General features: G+C 38.2%; 1 protein-coding gene across 1 annotated transcript; it reads right to left on the reverse strand.

Annotated features, from left to right (window-relative positions):
- Window positions 1–1553: 1553 nt before the first annotated feature.
- On the reverse strand, window positions 1554–12365 carry LOC139480382 (organic solute transporter subunit alpha-like). Its single transcript, XM_071263447.1, has 8 exons — window positions 12310–12365; window positions 9882–9937; window positions 9468–9622; window positions 6500–6573; window positions 4273–4431; window positions 3723–3834; window positions 2531–2783; window positions 1554–1783 (listed from the first exon to the last, which is right to left on the reverse strand). The coding sequence occupies exons 1-8, from the start codon at window positions 12330–12332 to the stop codon at window positions 1554–1556; spliced, it is 1062 nt and encodes a 353-aa protein (XP_071119548.1). The 5' UTR covers window positions 12333–12365.
- Window positions 12366–14269: the final 1904 nt, after the last annotated feature.

The following is a 14269-nucleotide window of genomic DNA, read 5'->3' on the forward strand; positions in this document are numbered from 1 at the left end:
CAAAATGGGACTTCATCCTACAGAATGATACCATATCTAACGATTAGCCACACTATAATGCACTTCCTTTTACATGCACAAACGATACTAGTTTACAATTGTTCCAATAAAGTAATACCACACCATTGAGACACTTACTACTTGGTTATCCAAGGAGAAACAATGATCCAATCAACATTATTATTAAACTTTTTAAACATTGACTTTCCAAAGTACGTTTCCAAAAACTATGCCATCATTCTAGACTTTTCAGAATGAAGTAAAACAATACCACATGATCACTAAATGTTCCTGTTTCATAGATTCTAAAACAGATTCCTTTTATATGTTCTGTTCGTCATGTCATGTTCTATTTTGTTAGTCTGTGTACACGTTTCCACTCTCGCGCTGTTCAATATGTACAGAGATACATGTTATTTAATTTCATATCATTATTGTTATTTATCATCCCAAACTGGCTCACACGGGTGATATCGCTAGGCTTAAATTGTAGATATCGCTGCAATGAAATCGCATCACAATGCTTTGCAGACCAGCGTTAGGATCGCTTTGTAAAATGGTCCATGTCTCATAGTCAGGGCTATGACACTCATTGGCTTTGGGATTCACAGGCACCACTTGTAGAAGAATAGAAAACTTTCTTTTCTTTATAAGTCTATTCTTTTGTTGCATTTATCAACATTTTAGAGGAAACAAATAGAAGAACGTTATGTCCCCCCCCCCCCCCCCCCCTTCCTAAAGAAAATTCAAAACTCGTCAAAAAGGGACTAAATGATACAATATCTAACGATTAGCCACACTACAATGTACTTCCTTTTAGATGTACAAAAGATACTAGTTTAAACACACACCATATCTTACCAATTCATAATTTCTTGTCAAAAATAGGATATGTAGATAGCAGAAGTTGTAGTTTCTGTACCAAAGACATGGAAACAATCACTCATATAGTCTGGGTTTGCAGCAAGGTAAAAAATATCTGGAAATAACTTGAAATATGGCTTTGCGATAAACTAAAAATCACATTTACTACTTGGTTATCCATGGCGGAGAAACAATGATCCAATCAACATTATTATCATACTTTTAATTTATTTTTTTTCAAAGTAAGTTTCACCAAACTATGCCACCATTCTACAACAATACTACATGATCACTAAATGTTCCTCTATAATAGATTCTGGTCGTCATGTCATACTCTATTTTGTTAGTCTGTGTACACGTTTCCACTCTCGTGCTGATTAATATGTACAGAGATATATGTTATTTCATATCACCCGGGGTCATTGTTATTTGTTTTCCTGTAAAATGTTGATAAATGCAATAAAAGAATAAAATTATTAAGAAAAGAAGTGTCTGTAGTGGCTGTGAATCCCAAAGCTAACGAGTTTCATAGCCCTGACTTTGCCACGACTGTTGTGAGTCTGAGATAAAATATAGTTACAATATTCATTTTGTGACACACGCTCCTGTATCCTGCGTCACAGTTCTCTTGCCATCAATCAGCAATATAACCGTTCCTGTGTATATAACCGTTCCACTCTCATCAACATCTACATGTAAGTAATGCTTTCCTCTAATTCCATTCCACTGTTGGTGTATTTCAATATGTTGGTGTCATTGTTCAAGGAAGAATTCCCGTTCTTCTGTGCTTTGTCTTTGTCACCTGAGCTCATAACATCAACATCTGTGATGATCAGTGATCCATCTATCCTGCGATAAAAGCGCCGAGCAAGAAGCGCAAGCAAGAACATTTCCAAAATGACAATCAGATGGTTCCAAACTGAAATTGAAAACACAGGTTGTTTACATTGTTATCCAGTCAGATTACATCTTTCACCTTTTACTAGTGGAAACAAACTGATGATATTGCGTTACCGCAAAATAGTGGAATAAATTCCTTTTGAAAGCTCTATATTGGTGGTAGTATTGCAGTTTATTTACTCCGAAGTATTCATACTGCAAGTCAAAGAGAATAGCAGTTATTAATGAGTCACAGAGTCAGTATTGCAGGGAAAGAATATCAAAATGACCTCCAAATACCCATAAACAATTACCACTTCTGACAAAATTGATTTGTATTGTTTTTACTACCACATGTTACGTTAAAAAGAATACACACCTTACATACAAAAGTCCAGATGTGTTGGGTGTCATGCAGCTTTGAACAATATATTTTCAGTTACCACAGTGTGTGAGGAAAGCCAGAAGTGATGCATATGTTTTATGTTTACCACCAATCATCTCTGCCTCCACGAGTGAATGGGTATGTCACTTTCTATGGCAGACGTCACACTTGCCATTGCTTTGTGAGGTTGAAAGCAATATTGGTAGACAGGTATACACGTAGGCATGTTGGTGGTGGCCAGATGTGACACTTACCATCGTCTCGTGCAATACAAGACATCATTGATGTACAGGTAGGAAGGTTGTTGAGGGCGAGATGTGACACTTACCATCGCCTCGTGCAATACAAGACATCATTGATGTACAGGGAAGAAGGTTGTTGATGGCCAATTGTGACACTTACCACTGCCTCGTTCAGTAGAAGGCAGTATTGGTGTACAAGGAGGAAGGTTGCTACTGGCCAGAATATTGAAGACTAAGCCCTGCAGGTTGCTGAAGACAAGCACTAACTGCATGCAGATGAACTTTGGGACAATGTTGAACACCTTTAGGTGTTTCCTGGACGCTCTGAATACAAGGATCAGGCCGTACATGGCTGTAAGTGTGGACACACCATTCAACACACTTATGTACAGGGAGGCCTGTTTTGGACTCATCTGAAAGTGAGAGAGTGAGTGAGTTGACTTTGAACAATATGTTATTTATATCATGGCATGTCACATGATGTGGGAGGAAAGCTTAAAGTCTCAGACATTTGCACTTTGATGAAACCTATGAGCAACTAAAACAACTAATTATGTTTAACATTTTACGTTCTGAATCATTTTCTGATTAAGAGCTGATGCATGATTTCAAATCAACACAAGCTGAAAGATAGCAAGATGGTGGGTACCAGATGTACTTTGAAGCATAGCAAGAAGGTAGGTACCAGATGTACTTTGAAGCATAACAAGATGGTGGGTACCAGATGTACTTTGAAGCATAACAAGAAGGTGGGTTCCAGATGTACTTTGAAGCATAACAAGAAGGTGGGTTCCAGATGTACTTTGAAGCATAACAAGATGGTGGGTACCAGATGTACTTTGAAGCATAACAAGAAGGTGGGTTCCAGATGTACTTTGAAGCATAACAAGATGGTGTGTATGAGACGAACTTTGAAACATCGCAAAGATGGTGGGTACGATATGTGCTTTGAAACCTCGCAAGATGGCGGGTATGATATGTGCTTTGAAACATCACAAGATGGCGGGTATGATATGTACTTTGAAGCATAGCCAGATGGTGGATATGAGACGTACTTTGAAAGAAAGCAAGATGGCGGTTATGTGATGTACTTTGGAACACAGCAGGGTGGCGGGTTTGAGACGTACTTTGGAACATAGCAAGATGTTTGGCATGATATGTACTTTGACACATAGGAAAGGCGGCGGGTTTGAGACGTTCTTCGAAACATAGGAAACATGGCGATGTATAGTTTAAGCAGAGGAAGATAGCAGGTATGAGATGTATTATAAGGCAGCAAGATGACAGTTATGAAATGTATCTTTAATATTGGGGAACATGGGATGTATCTTGAAACAGACTTATTTACTTACCTTTCCGTTCTGATATTTGTTATCAGCCCACAACACAGCAGTCAGAAGCACAAAGATCGGTCTTAAAATGGCAAATTGTAAAACAGACATTCTGATTCTGAAGAGGATCTTTCTGAAAGAGTATAAAGAAACCAGTCAAAGCTTTACTTTAGAACACAATGGATGAAGAAGTTTAATGTTACCTCAACAAATACATATGTCCGAATTGAATGGATATGTGAGAACTCTTACAATCAGGTTGTTGTCACATAAAAGTACACATTACATTGTTCTTCCTGGGGCTAGCAGTGTTGGGGTAGTCTAGTGGTTGAAGTGTCCTCTTGTTACAATAAATACCTTGGTTCTATCCCTCCCACACCCCATTGAGATACGGCTGAAATATTAGTCAAAGTGGCATTAAACCCAACGTACTCACAATGTAATTGTCACTGTCAATATCAATTACATATCAATGTATTTTATTTAAGCATCAATATAACAGGGTTTAAAAGTTCATCTCAAGAGGCTTGATGGTGAATTAATAGTGACAGTGACAAATATACCTGCTCACTCATTTACAGCTATCTTGGGACAGCAGACGCAGCAGCAGGCCACTGGAGGGCTGCGCAGGTTTATTGTCTCCCCTGACATGTGATCGATGAGAGCTTGGTCCCCTCCGTGGTAGTGGATCAGCAGAAAGAGGAACATCTGGATACAGCGGGACAGGTAGCTGACATAGTACAAAAGACACACTGCAGAAAGTCAGTCTGAGGGACCGTCGATTATTACAGAGGTATGTGGGTCAGAGGGAATCAGGGGAGGGTCGCCAAAAATTTGACAGTCTCAATGTGTGAAAAGAATACGGATATTTGGGGAGGGTCATGAAAATATTTGATAATAGAATGTAAAGTGCTTTTTCATTTTGTCTTTTCAGGGAGGCAATGAAAAAATGTACAAGGACGTGGGGAGGGTCATCAAACAATATGACAAGCATTAGGGGTGGGTGATTATTTTCAATTCATTAGTGCATCAAAAACCTCTGACCCATTCACCCCTGTAATAAATTACCGGTCCCTAAGATGTTTCCCCCCCCACCCCCGCAAAACCATAGTATCAGTGATCGAAATGAAGAAAATGCCAACATATGTATTAGCATAATTCTTGGCCAGGTGAAAAAATACAAAAAGAGCACAAGAACTCTTTAGCTCATCTCAAATTTCCTTAAGTTTCATATTAGATCTGAAAGTTCTCACAAGGGTAAAGAAGGACATGCTAAAAGAATACCTGATGTCTCAGTATGTTCATTAAGGTATTATGTTCATTAATGAAACATGGATAACTGGTTTATATGCAGATGGCCAAAATCACATGTTCATCAGCAGTATACAAAGGCCAAATGTTGAAGTTGTGACAAGTTATAGCAAAATATACAGGACTTAACAATACAATACAATACATTAAAGTATTGCAATGCACTAATACCTTGGTGAACCGTGACATGCGAAGAAAACCTAACTGTAGAATGTAGTGTACATGTCCCATACTTTCCATGTCCTAGTCCCACCATATATATGTACATCATGTGACATATAAGTCTGCCTACAAGGCTTACTGCAGACAAAAAGCCAAGTGTAGTGGAAACAAATAAACCTCTGTTCATTTTCAAAAAGTGTAATCAGGGTTTCAAATTGGTTAAATTTACAGGGGCATTTACTGTCGTCCAAAATGTCCTCAAGATGGTTTTCAAATTTTGTAATGATATACAAGAATGTGCTATAAAAGTTGATAAAATCATAAAAATGGCCTAAACCCATTTGTCTCAAGCAGTAAAGTTGTTATACTACGGCAGTTCAATATATTATTCTACCATGACATCAATAGTAGAACCCTACTTTCTGATTTGTTTGCCATGATTATTGAATCTATATAAGAAAATATGTATTTGAAAATACTTTGACAACCAAAGGGATAATAGAATATCATAAGCAACAGTTAAAAATGACTAAACGTCTGTATGGCGGAATTCACAGCTTTAAATTTGGCGCTATTCCTTTACAGACTTTGATGTCATTTGTACCACGTCACAATGCTTAGGCATCGTTGCTTGAAGTACAGTATGACGTCATAATATTGATGTGTACTCTTGAAATAAACAGTGCAGAGGATCTCCAGAAAATTACTTACTAAAAGTTTGTATTGGCTCACACTGAACAAAGCTAAGTATTATGATGAGTGAATAAAAACAAACCTTCGTGGAAGAAAAACGATCGTCATTCATCACTGAATTCCACCTATTAAAAATGTTCGTCTCAGCGGATGCCCATCACTCATCACTTCGCTATCACGAAAGAGTTCGAAGCCTGTACACTTTTCAAATTCGAACTCTCCAGCTAACGCATTTGGTTTTAAATGAAATGTACAGATATTGAATCTAAGTGCAAAACCTAAAAACCAGAGCAGGTTTATCCCCTAATAAGAGTAGTGTATTCACTTCTAGCTTTAGTGCAGACACCACATGTCAATAGCTTGTAGTTTGGCTGTATGAATCAAATACAGTTAATCAAAATTGCTGACGGCATGTTACATAGAGCTGACAATTCTATTCTTGTAAGAAATATACTCCAAGTTCTCCATATATAATAGACTGAAGGCTCTTGAGGATGTGCAATGATATGACAATAAAACAATTTTTGGAAATCAAATAAAGCGTGCCATATGTCAACAGCCTGTGGACCCCACCCTAACCCCATCCCCAACGACAAAAGATGCACTCAAGTAAATCCCTGTTTCTAACTTACATGGCCGCCACCAGATCCGACAGCAAGGCGGATCGCGGTATACACACAGCTATCAGGGCTGTCACTGCAAACACCTGTTGGTGGCAATTACATGCAATCAAATAGACATACACTTCAATCAAGTTCTACTGTGTGAATACACTTAACCTGAAATGAAGACATGTTCAACAAGTTAATTTCGTAATTCAGGCCACATGGCCTATAGTACAGTTGTAAGATAAATAACATTTTAGGTCACTTATCCAGACTGTTTCATCTCTGTCGATCTCATTTTAAATAATTTACATAAATAAAAAGCTTTCAAGCGTAGTACATTAATATCACATGATTTAAATAAATTTGCAAACGTAATATTACCTTTATAATATTTCTGTAATATATTTCTGTAATGAGGTAAAAATAATATTTCTCAAATGAATATAATTCTTACATACAAAAAGACATGGTTTTCATCCTCAACTAAATGAAGGTCACATTGTTTACATATACTTTCTGTATGAGGTATATTTAACAATGACCTTTTAAGAAAAATGTTGACTCGAAAGTTGTGAAGAGATATTCGAAATTTACACATTGTTCTAATTAACCGTTTGTCTCTGAGTACTGTTGCGGATAATTCGGGTTGCAGAAGAGATTTTATATTAGCATAATGCACTAAAAAGTAATACTGTTGTACTAAATATATATGTATCTTGAGCGTTTTCTAAATGCAGATAAAAACATGTTCTTATCACTAACATCTTGGAATAACCACACATACGTAAAACCGCTATTAAATAACATTTGCCTCACACACGATGCCCAACTGACTTTTCCATTCGTCTAATACTTTAAGCATAACATAACTTTGGAAGGGCTATCGATTTGTGATCATTCGCAAAAGCTTAATCCAGTACTTAATTACCCTTAATTGCGTATTTATAAACATACAATGGCGTCCATGTTTGTTTGTTTGTTGTTTAACACTGCACTCAGTAATATTCCAGTTATGTGACGGCGGTCGGTAAATAATTGTCTAGACCAGACAATCTAGTGTTTGACATCATGAGCATCGATCCACGCAGTTGGGATACGATGACATTCATCAACCAAGTCAGCGAGCCTGACCACCCTATCCCTTTTACCTTTCACGGCAAGCATGGGTCCCTGAAAACCTATTCTACCCCAGATTTTAACAGGAATCATGAACAGAGGTAAACTGTGAGCATTCCCCCTGATATGTTTAGGACTTGAGTAACTTTGATGTGTTAGATGTCCCTGACTGAGTATCAAGTATTAAATTTATCTTCCCGAGGCAAGGGAGTTATCTGTAAAAGTACTGCTTCCACCCTTGTCTAACTAGGCTGTAATTTCCTGGCTCGATCGAAGCGCAACCAGTGGCTGTTACGAGAAATGCCCCTTCTATATCCCTTCTTTTGCATTTCAAACAACATGATCTGATCTATAATCATGATATATATTGTGAAAAAACGTACCTCCTACCTCGCGAAGTGCATCAAATCACTTGAACACATATTGAAAATATTTGGAAAAATCTGTCGATGCCCAATTGACAAGACACATGCTTTGCAAATCCTGCAATCGACTGATATCTGCAGTTGCCATGTTGTTTATGAACCAGATGTCGATTTGGTTATGCGATGTTTGATCGGACTATGCATAGACTTGGTCAGGCCAGCCAAAATATTACTAAGAAATTCCAGCCTAGTTCGGCAAGGGTGCCTACTGTCACTGTCCGACTGACACATCACTTACCCTGTGACGTATTAAATATCAATTCGCGCATTCACAGGGTAAGTGATGTGTTAGTCGGACAGTGACAGTAGCCAATATAGCTCCAACTAAAATCTGTTTCTTATACAGTGGCGAAGCAACATATACGCAAAACAACAATTTTGTTTTTACTTGCCTTTCGCGGCAATCTATCAGTCAAAGGGAAGCTACTCTAACCGTAGTCTATGAGACGTTACATCCACGTTTAGACGTTGTTGACAGTCGGTCTGTCCTGTCATAACGTTAAGTGAAGTCAAAAGTACACACAGCGACAAAACGAAACAAGGTAACAATTCAAACATATTTCGGCCAAATCCAACTATTTTAATTTGTGGAAAAGGTTTCAAGCCGCAGAGGTCGACAAGCAAAGATATGGCTACTGATCCCGCTTGGCTAGGCCTCGTGCCCTCGCAAAATTGTTTCGAAATTTATATCTCCAAAGTTGCCAAAAGTTATAAAATGCCTTAGCTACATCACAGTTAGACACTGATTTTTCAGTATATCAGACTGTTCTTTTGATAATGATAACAATTATCCCTTTAGTTTATCCAGGTCCCTGATGGTTAATTCTGACGCGATCGCCGAATGACAAGGGCGATGCCATGTTTGTTTGTAAACACGGAAAGTAGTCCCTAATTGACCTTTGATATTTGCATCTCTATCCGCGTATGACCCCAACGGATATCGTGTTATCCGTTAGCTTTATCCTGCCGAGAAACCTACCCATTATATGCTAAAGTTCCTTACAAGTCGAGAATTGCACAGGCCGCCATATGTGAATGTGGATTCAAACAGTAAAATCACCCACCCTACAGCCCAGACTTAGACCCCAGTGACTATTTCCTGTTCCGGCAAATGAAATCTGCCCTACGTGAAAGACGTTTCCATGATGACGAGGACATAAAGGCTGCCACAGAGGCGTGGTTAGAGGGACAATCTGTGGATTTCTATAAAGATCTATTTGATAGATCAGTTGGTTGCTTGTGTGTCATCATACTAAAAAGGGAGTGTCTTTGTGGTTGATCATACTGTCAGTCACCGGTTTGTTGTGTTCAGACTAGTTCAGACTAGACTACAGTTCACCAGTGTATACCTGGAATATTGCTGAGTGCAGCAACAAACAATAAACAAACAAGCTTTAAAGTATTCTAAGTGTGGTCTAAAATGTGCATACAGGCATATCTTGTTTACTCACTGGTTGTAGGCCAATCATCCATATGGACAGAATTGTTGTCTTCTTTACTAAGAAGTGTTGGACTATAAACCAGGTGCTCTCCAGGAACATGATGACAATAACTACAGTAATCACCGCACCAACTGCAATAGCAGCCACAAGCCCGGTAGATATTTCTGCAGAATACAAATCATAACATGTTTTGAATACAAACAAAGGGTACAATCAATATGTCGCGAACTTCTAACAAATGTCCAAGAGATTGTACAGGTGGTAATCCACAGGAGATATCGCAAAAGTACTGATACTCTAGGCTCAGTCCCTTGCATTGTACTATATAATCAGAGTCGGCAGCATCTAAATACAATCTATAAGATTAAGAGTTGTAAACAGAACATATTCATATGATCATGCAGTGTTAGAGATGTTAATTACCTGCAAAGTAGCTCTCTGAGAAAGGTACAACATCAGGACAGTTTGGTGCCACGGTACTGAAAACATACAGGTTTTCGCATTTAAATAATGCTATATGAAAATAAATCTTAAACTTAAGAATGCCTAAATACTTATGGTAAACGTGACACGCACACACCCTCTTAAAGTTGTAGGGGCCAACTATTTCATTATCTTGGGGGAGCAGATTTCATTCATTACTTTATTTTATGTTATGCTTGTTAAGGACTGGTGCTTCTCAAATTTGTAGGTCACAAAGCTATAGCAAAATGACACGTGGAAACATCCATTTTCCCAATGTTAAATGTGGGTTTGTTGACGGCTGTTACAAGCTTTGATAAAACTGGATTACAAGTAAAACAGTGAACCCGTACCCTTCAACAACCTCTCCTGAATATTGACTGGACTTGGCCTTATCTAACAAACATTTTGAGAGCAAGAATGAAACAAGAATTTTGATTTTACCATGTTTCCTGATTCCATAAATATTAAGGCATGAGCAGGATTAGCTCTATTTTCAGCTCGAATGACGAAGTAGGATAAGGCCCTATTTATTACGAATTGTTTACCTCAATTACATCATCGCCATAAATCCTGTACTTTGGTAGCAATCACACTACATCTATATTTTCAGATTTTCAACAAACGTCATGTTCACTGTCAAAAATGCATCATTATTTGTTCCCATAAGAGCACCAACAGCCTGCATCTCTTCCATCAAAAGGCAGGAAACACCTTATTTCTTTCCTGTGTGTTCTATTGTCAACTTCTACTACTTAGCTGCTCCCATAATAGCGCATGGTTATATAGGCACACTAATTGTAGTCCGTTTTCAGTTTAAATATATGCTTTTATTCCTCCATAGGAGAGTACAAAACATGTTATAAGTTAACAGTGGAAAGCAGAGATTTTACATGGATTGAGAGTCACTTGAGAAGTTGCACATATCATATAGTCTGGTTATCACAGATATTTGGAACAGTTCTTGATCCTCATCGGACAGGGAAACAGGAGGCTGGCAGGACAGGAGACTGCAGACAAGGTCAGTGTCGGGTCTATCTTGGAGATGGACACTGAGTTCCACCGGACCAATGTTGATGATGTCACACCACAACATGTCTCGATGCATGCTTAATGTTTCACAATGACACAAGGCGTGTGTTAGAAGGTCGTCGTAGTGTAGACCACAGAGAAATCAACTTCCTTGAACAACGCCAGGTCTCCAGAGGGCACATAAATGAACAATAAACGCACACTGTTTCTTAATGTTTGGGTTGGCTTTTGCTATGAACCAGGCAGGGTGGGGCTTTCTGGTGGAATGGATTTTCCTGAAATGTTTAAGGCCTTGATCTAGAGATATTCGGGTATTCCATTCCTTCTCTTCATGGTCATGAATGGATTTCTTTACAATTTTCTTCCAGGAGCTTTGCACGGGAAATGTACCACTGACCATGAAAGCATGTAAGAAGGGTAGAAGTTGATACTTCTCTAGAATGTTCCATAAATCCGGGATGAAGCCATGTGCATTCATACAACAGTTGTTCTTAAAAGCGAAGAGACGAGTTAAAAAGAGCTGCCTGGCTAGAAAATGGCTCCGGCTGTTGCACAGGTTTCCAAGAAAGAACAATTTCCTTGTGGTCCGTTTTCAGTTTAAATAGTTTATTACACAATTTACTATTATTAGATGTCGTTTAGATGGCTGTTTATAGGGGCTTGTATTACGTTCGTTTTAGTTGGTGTTGGCAATTGCGTCTAGGGGCCCTTCTTACGCTTGTAAGTTTGGACTTATGGCATGATTACATACTATCACAAAGTATTACTAAATTGAATGAAAATGTATTTTTAATTCTCAAGTGAAAATCTAAATATAAGCAGGTTTGTGACCCAACATAAACTTTGCACTATATGTTTGTACTGATTTTATCTCCTACAAAAATAAGCCTTGGTAAAAGACTTGTACAAGTTTAAATATCAGAAAAACACTTCGCACAAATTCTATCTTTTGATATGTTTGAACCCTACCTATGTACTTAATGTGTTACAATTCCTATAAACACATCGGAAACCATTGTTTAATGATTTCTGTAGAGTTTGCTCATTTCTGAAATTGTGCAGACTCTGTGGGTACGCGGGCCCTTATCCCACCTTGTTCTTTACATTGTTGGTACATGGAAGATCCTACCCTGAAGTTTGGAAAAGCCAAAAATGATTTTTGTAAATCATTTATCAGAATTCTTTCTTTCAACCTTGGATTTGTATGAGCTAATACCAGAGTACCAGTGGTTCACAGGCTCACCATTAATATATTATTAAAACTTGAGTAGTGAAGATGTAAAGAGACATTCAGTAATATTCTGATTCCTACTGGTTATCTGGAAAACGGTATATCAGAAATAACGAATTTACTTACGTGTTTGGGGCTTCAGATCCCATACTTGAGTTTAAAATCTCAGAACTTGATACAATTGCACCACCTGCTCCTTATGGGAAACAATGAAAGGAATTCAGGATACAAAGGTTCTTCATTGAACACAGAAGTAAAGGTTATTTTCTTTATTAAGTATAAATATAACAACAATAACGAAACTCAAACCAGTGATTTATCTAGACCCGCTCAGATGCAAATATTTAGCCATGTCTGCTGCAAATGTCAACGAAACCTTTCTTGAAGTAACGATGTCCCAATTACATACAACTTATGTTGTGGCTTTGTGGAGGTGACTTGCTGTTTAGTCATAACTGGTTAAACAAGAGTTTTACATTACTGCATCGAATACAATGTTAAACTGCAATGTTAAATTACCTCTGAAAATAGGAAAACATGAACGGCCCATTTTTCATTTTGATTTTTTTTTCTTTTTCCTAATTTTGCCTCAAATACCAATTTAGAAGGTTATGAAGGTATTGATGGAATCTAAACATACACTTACGGTCATCATTACTAGTTAGAGATTCATTAGCCAGTTCTTGACTTTTAAAAACCCATTCAGGTGAATATTTGTGTGCATCTATTAACCTTCTGCCTCTGTACAAGAGAATTCAACTCATGAAACTCTGTGCACCCTGCTAATGACACAGCTCACAGCATATATACCCTGGGTGCAGGCTAGTCAAGACACCATGCTTCAGGTGACAGATGATCATTGTTTAACCAAAGGATGAAAATCACTGATTCTATCTATGATTGTTGCAACTAGGTGGATACAGGCACTAGTCGTGAAACAAAGCCAACCTAAATCCCAGATGGGATGCTTTCGTGAGAAGCTAGACTTGTCAACTTTCTTTTGAATTCCCGATTCATGGTTTAAGTGAAAGATTAGTAGGACTAGTAGCTTTCTAGAACTTGTGTTTAACAAGAAATGTCCAAGGTCAAGGTATATGCCGCTAGTATTGGGATTTAAATTGAAGTGTTTAGAAGTTGCTATTCAGTCCCAAATCGGCAGCAGTACAAATTGACAAATGGGAATATTTCCCAATTCATGTTAAAATAGCTTAACTAATGTTATGGCTTGGTCAATGTGACTTCAATATAGAAGAAGAGGTTTTAATGCTTAAAAAACATGTGGCAGGACGTGTGAACACTTGAACCACTTGGCTACCACGACACCCCGGATACAATGTGATTATTTCCAATAAATACTGTTTATATGTTCAATAAAAAGTATCTCAAGTTTGCTTTGTTATCCAAATTTCTTCAACTCTTGCATGTGTGTACATGTATATCAAATATCCATGTTTCAACTTAAACGACCCATGTTTCCAAGAACCGGTTTAATAGTGATGTTATTAGTGTTACTTCTGTTTGAATAAGAAGCCATTTACATATTATCTTTATATCTATAACCTCATACGTTTTTGTGTGGCTTGCTTCAAGTCGCGTCTGATGTACATCAGCAGTTCTTCAAGAATGAAAAACAGCAATAAGGACTGGTAATGGATTTTGGGGAGCTTCACTGTTAAATATGACAGTCTCTAGGGGAGGGCCCTCTCTCTCTCTCTCTCTCTCTCTCTCTCTCCCTCTCTCTCTCAATCTCTCTCTCTCCATCTCTTTCTCTCTCTTTCTCTCGGTGGCATGGGTGGCCCAGTCGTCTAAGGCGCCGCGATTCGCTGTGCAGAGTTGCGTCCCTTGAGGACGCCAGAAACCTATGATTGTGGGTTCGAATCCCGGTTCGCCCCGATTATGTTTCTAGGTTTGTCAGCACCATACCCGTGCTCGTGGGTTTCACCGAAGTGGTAAACGTTTGATACCTGCATCACTTCGGGCTTTCCTCCCACATTAAGTTGACACGCCGTGATATAACTGGAATACTGTTAAAAGCGGCGTTAAACCAAACTCACTCACACACTCCTACATAAAATCGATTATACTG

This window comes from Haliotis cracherodii, unplaced genomic scaffold, assembly GCF_022045235.1.
Source record: "Haliotis cracherodii isolate W230 unplaced genomic scaffold, xgHalCrac1.p SCAF_4, whole genome shotgun sequence".
Classification (NCBI taxonomy): domain Eukaryota; kingdom Metazoa; phylum Mollusca; class Gastropoda; order Lepetellida; family Haliotidae; genus Haliotis; species Haliotis cracherodii.

What these genes read in the sequence shown, in the direction of transcription:
- LOC139480382 (XM_071263447.1), bottom strand. Translation starts at nt 12,332, where the DNA reads ATGGGATCTGAAGCCCCAAACAC. An exon ending in CTCAGAGAGCTACTTTGCAG is followed by an intron (nt 9,623 to 9,881) that starts GTAATTAACATC and finishes TGTATTCTGCAG; the next exon opens with AAATATCTACCGGGCTTGTG. An exon ending in GGATGATTGGCCTACAACCA is followed by an intron (nt 6,574 to 9,467) that starts GTGAGTAAACAA and finishes TGCCACCAACAG; the next exon opens with GTGTTTGCAGTGACAGCCCT.